Below are 6,000 nucleotides of genomic sequence, written 5' to 3' on the forward strand. Positions count from 1 at the left end.
ATGTTTATCAAATATTATGCTTCAAAATTTAGAAACCATAATAATTATTTTTCAAGATTATATATCTATATTTATATGCTAATTGATCTATGTAATTATAAATACAGTCAAATCTGTCTATAATGGAACCTGTATACAGCAAAAACCTGTTAATAACAGAAAATTTCTTTGGTCTTTTGAATTTTTTGCAAAAATTAATGTAAATTAACCTGTATATAGCAGAACCTGAAATGATAATCTGTCCATATAACAGAAAAATCTGTATCTTTATCCAATTTAACACAAAATTAACAAGAAGTGTACAAGCTTAGCATCTATAAATTATAAAAAAGTCAAAAAGTACACATATGCAATACAGTGTGGCGATACACCATATTGTTGTGTATACATATATATATGTAGCGTTAAGCCTAATATTAAGTTTCGTTAATCTTTTGTTCTATATCTTTTCTTCGAATTTTCTAACGGTCTTTCCGTCCCGCTGGTGGAAACGCAATTTTGTAGAATAACACCGAAAAACAAGTGTATAAAACAAAACCCTAAGGCAAGTCAGGGAGCGGGGTGAGGCATTCCGAGGCTAATGTTGAGAAGAAGCGGACGGAAAAGAAAGTGGTCGTCATCGCGGATTGAGACAAAGTGCTTAGGTCGTCTACAGGAAAAGAACTGACATAGATGAAAACTAAAACTGAGAGTTTGGCGATATAGATTCTTTCATTTGATCGGAGCTATTGAAAAGGACAACTACAAGTGACTGCGGTGCAAGTCTCCATTTCGTCAAGAGTGAAGACCAGACAAGAAAGAAACCCGGGTATCCCACCAGCAATTTTTCTTCTATTCTTACCCTTCATTCTTTTCTCCTCTATTTTCTTTTAGATTATAAGTTAGTTTAAGATAGTTTAAGTTAATTTGTATTATTTCGGAAAGGGCTACTGTATTACAGTAATTTTATTGTGATTTGAATGTATTTTTATTAACAGCTGTTTTTACTTAACATAAATATGTGATAAATTTTACAACTTATAATTACAACACATTATTCCTGATGCCAGATTGTATTTTTTGTTTTGAAACTTGTTTTATACTCTTTTTGCATTACATTTCATTTTAAAAAAATCAGGTCAAAATGTCTGCAGATAAAATGCACATCCAGCAAATTATGCATGCAAGTTTTGTAAGGATATCACACTATACAAACAGTAAAAAAATACTCATACTGTGTATGGTGAAGATGCTTCTAAATTCCAAATGTGTCAAATGTGGTTTTGAAAATTTTGTTCGGGAAATTTTGAACTAAAGGATACAAAACATACGACTCCCAAAAAGCTGTTGAAGAGAAATTGCGGGAAAAAATTGTTAAAGATTGATGAATAACAACTTGTGAATTTGTAACAAATCTTAGTGTGTCACAGACACATATTGTTGAAAAACTTCATCCACTTGAAATAGTTGTAAAAAATGCTGATGATTGTTTTGCATGTAGTTTGTTTTTTCCACTTATGAAAAAAAGAATTAAATTGAGTATAATTTTGTCTGACGAAGGTAGGCAGCTGTAAGGTTTTACTTTATTTTTAAATTCATTACTCATTTTTATCTAGAGAACTGTTTTCAAATTAATGAAAAAAATTAAAGTTAAAATAAAAATATTTGTTATAAACCAAAAATTAGTTCTAACAAGTGGTGATTGTTCAGTCAAGTATTGAAGTACCATTGTATTTGATTAACATGATTTTGATATACGTGGTAACTTCGAGAATTTTATTAACCACATTGATCAAGAGATACCTATAGTAGGTAACCTGTATATAGCAAAAACCTGTCTACTATGGAAGAGTTGTTTGGTCCCTCGGAATTCTGTTATAGAAAGGTTTGACTGTATTAGAATATTGAATTTAACTTAATATAATAAAATCTTTATTTACAGAAAATGATGTAAATGCCAAACAAAAAATATGTGAAGAAAAAATTAAAAAATGTGATTGTAATAAAAAACATTACTCATGTAAAAAACATGGTGGAAAGACAAAAACTAATAAGGTATGACATAATTTACATTTGTTATTTTAGAAAAGTATTTTTATTAAATATATATTGTATACTTTAATATTAGTTCACAATGTAATAAATACTTTAATAAACATATATAACCCTTTATTAGAAAATTATTTATTAAAGATATCAAATTTTTGAAAAATTAAAATTTAATAAGTGCTTTACTAATAAAATTTTGGATATTTGAATTTTAAAATTTTTTCTTTTGAATAAGTTTGAGTAAAAGAATTTATATTTTTACAGAAAGAAAATAACAATAATGAAAGTAACAAAGTCATATTACAATCTAAAAACTCTTTTGAGAAACTGAAAACAGTATCCAAGTTAGAAGAAAGCCATTTAATTTCTAATTATAATATTTCAAATCAGTATTATATAAATAAGCCATATAATGGTGATTTTGCATGTTATTCACCAACAAAATACTCCAATATTTTAAAGACTTCAGATAATATGAAGAATGGCAAAGTTGATACAAGTTTGATAACTGAAAATTATATTTTTTGCAGTAAAAATTTCAGCTGTGATCAATTGCAAAATTTTTATGATGACAAAGAGAAAGAATGTAATCTTACAAAAGAAAATATTTCTGCAAATAAAAATTTTTCTGAAAATTGGTTCAAAACTATAAATTATAATAAGAAATCTGAAGAAATTAAAACAGAGGACTTATTGAATGAATTTAAAAAAATAAATGTTAATGAAGAGATAGTTAAGAATGATTTATCATTGCAAGCTCCAAATGATACTAATGAATTTGAAATTAATATTTCAAAAATAGATAATTCTGAAACCATATTAACAAAAGAATATGATAAAAATAAATACGTTTCAACAAATAACAAAGATCTCGTCTGTCTAAATAAAACTTAACTTCAAGCATTTTTTAAATTCTTCCTTCTACATCTAAATAAAAGTTACATAATATGAAATAAATCATTTTCAATCCTTAAATCAATAAATAAAAATTCAAATTGTTCTTCAGTTCTCAGACATATCAGAAAAATATTAAAAAATACTTATTGTATTAAAATAGAGAAATTAAAGAAGATACTGATTAGCATATTAAATTCTCAATCGATAGAAAATTTAAAATCTAGAAATAATAAATAAGAAAACTGATGGTAAAGATTGCAAATAATTGGAAGAGAGAAATGTGAAGAAAAAATTTTAATCAATCAAAAATAGAAAAGTATGAACTATTTTTTTCATTTTTATGAAAATTTACATACTATAAAAATATTTATCTTGTAAGATAAGATAAAACATTTAATAGATATTTAAATATTCTGTATAAGGATTTTCTATGAAAAGCTAAGATAATACATATTAAAAATTATTTAAGCTAATTATTGTTAATTTTAAAATAAATTTAGTGCCAATATTTTTCTGTAAATTACTATACAAATAACCAGTTTTTTAAAACTTATTTTTCCAAAAGAAGAAAAATTAAATGCTGATTTTAAGCAAATATAATTTAAATTTAACTCATAAATTTATTAAATTTTGAATAATAAAATTTCAATTCCATTTCACTTAATTATTAATAATTAATAAATGCAGACCTGCTGTAGAAGTTAGTAATAAAACATTTAATGGTAAACATTTTTCAGAATGTTTGAGCATTCATTTTCATCCAATCTAACACTCATCAAACTATTATTTTCATATTTCATTCAAAAAAATAACAATAATATATGCTTTGCATAATTATATACCGTATTTTATGGACTATAAGACGCACCTTAATTTTTAAGCAATTTAAAAAAAAAAAATACCTATAAGACGCTATGGACTGTAAGACGCACCTGAATTTTGGAGGCAATTTTTCAAAGAAAAAATTGCGTCTTATAGTCCGTAAAATACGGTAAATGCAAAAGAATTAAACACAAAAATGTAAACCAATAATTAATTACAATGAAATACATTAAATGTTTATATGAGTGATTTCTATAACTGGTCTGTGTTTATGAAAAGATAATTATTTTTACATATACTTATATGCAAATATATATTTACACATATATTTATTTTTCAGGACATATAATTCATCACAATTGTATCCTAAATGAAGTAATCAAAAAATTAGTATATCTTGAATGGATAGAGACTTTATAGTTCCTGATGTGCTCACATTTAAAAATATAATTTAGATATTGCAATTGACTTAGAATAATAATAATGTTACTTAAACTAATTTATATTAGAAATTTATATAAACACTATGCAAATTATACAAAGAATTCAAAATGTATTTTCTTAGTTATGCTTCAATGTATACTCTACATTTTATTTACTGTAATTTTTTTTTCATAGCACTGTAATAGATATTTTATTTTCAGTTTTTAAAAAAATGAAAGTGAAAATTAACAATAATTTATAGTAATTGAGAGAACTATTATGAGTTTTGTTTTTCAGAATAATATATTTATATAAAATAAAATTGAAATGGAATGTAATCTTTAAAGATAGTTTTGTAATTTAGTTGTAGTATTTTTTTTTTTTATGTAAATGTTTTTTGCCTGTCAGTATTGTATGCATCAAATATTTACATTTATAGTATTATAATCAAGATTTTTGTATTATACTAAAATCACTTTTGTAGGAGATTTTAATACACATTTTATAGTATTGTACATTATTCTAGTATATTTATATTGAAACTATAATTTGTAAACAAAGAATCATAGTTGATTCTTATAATTTTTGAAATTAGTTTAATTGAAATAAATAATCTCTATGAAATTCTTGGGCAAAGATTTCTTGTGAATTTATTTTTAATTTTTTACATAAATTAGTAAATATATATGCCAACCTTAAAGTGGCATTTTAATCTGTTATTTTAAACATTACAAATAGTCAGTGAAAACAATGACATGGATCTGAATCAGTGTTATTTCTGGATTTCAGGCCATTTAAAGAATATGATTTTGCCAAAATTGCAAAATTTCCATGATAACTTAAAAGATCATATTACACTGTGCATCACCAGGGAAGCTGCAGTCAGTTGTTTAAGCCATGAACACAATGTTTATTCCCTTTACATTTTGCATCTGAACAATGAGGGCACACATTGAGCAATATTCCTTATATCAGTAAACAGCCTTTGCTGAAAGTCTGTCCCTTGCAGAACAAATAAATGTATTTTCATTGTTTTTGTTGTTTGTTTCATGTATTTTCCTGTAAAGCACCCCTAGTGGAAGTTTTTGAACAAAAATTTTTTTTTTCAAAGTCTTTTTCCACATCCTTTGCATGGTCTGCATACAAATTTTGATGTCTATCTGCTTATTGAATGCTGAATCATAAGGCTTGTGGGACAGTGGGATAAACGTCTGAACAATTACAAAATAAAAGACACTATTTACATTTTATTATTGTTATTATTTATTGATCAACTCATATATAAGAGTGTTTAATTGATAGATAACAATTGATTTAAGTGAACTTTTTTCACTTACTGATTTTTCATTTAAATTAGAATTTTCTTTTAAATAATTTTTCAAAGAACTATACTGATTTACGCACTTTGATTCGTCAACTGCAATATTCCTTTCATTTAGATATTCAATACTTTCCATAACATCCTCCCAGACAGGGATTTTTATAAGTGACATCCAATTAAAAACTTTGAATGGCAAAAATTGAACAGTCCAATGATTTAAGTATTCCAGCCCAGTTTGATACATAATTAAGCAATTTCTTTTTATATTTTGGCATTCGTTTTTCAATTCTGCATTTTTCTTCAGAATTTTATTCACTGTCGATGGGAGAAAATTTGTTTCTAACCTAACTTTTAAAATATCAGAAACTTCTTCCAAAATAGACATTGTTTCTATAACACAATTAGATTCTTTTTCCATTTTTAAAAAAACTTGGTGAAAACTGTAGGCTAATGAATGTACAAACATTAGATATGCTTCATTTAATGGGTTTTCAAAGAATGATTTAAGC

General features: G+C 25.1%; 1 protein-coding gene across 3 annotated transcripts in view; it reads left to right on the forward strand.

The window, feature by feature from the left end:
• LOC136969531 (protein CFAP20DC-like) overlaps nt 1–4,731 on the forward strand; it is a 57,295-nt gene extending 52,564 nt beyond the window's left edge. For 2 of the 3 annotated variants that reach the window (XM_067263721.1, XM_067263720.1), the window contains 3 exons: nt 1,922–2,034; nt 2,293–3,241; nt 4,088–4,731. In XM_067263721.1, coding sequence (XP_067119822.1) covers nt 1,922–2,034; nt 2,293–2,922 — 743 coding nt within the window. In that variant the 3' untranslated portion in view covers nt 2,923–3,241; nt 4,088–4,731. The remainder of the gene's footprint in view (nt 1–1,921; nt 2,035–2,292; nt 3,242–4,087) is intronic. The other variant, XM_067263722.1, reaches the window with a different exon arrangement.
• Nucleotides 4,732–6,000: the final 1,269 nt, after the last annotated feature.

Source organism: Centruroides vittatus, unplaced genomic scaffold, assembly GCF_030686945.1.
Source record: "Centruroides vittatus isolate TY-2023 unplaced genomic scaffold, ASM3068694v2 contig_18, whole genome shotgun sequence".
NCBI lineage: Eukaryota > Metazoa > Arthropoda > Arachnida > Scorpiones > Buthidae > Centruroides > Centruroides vittatus.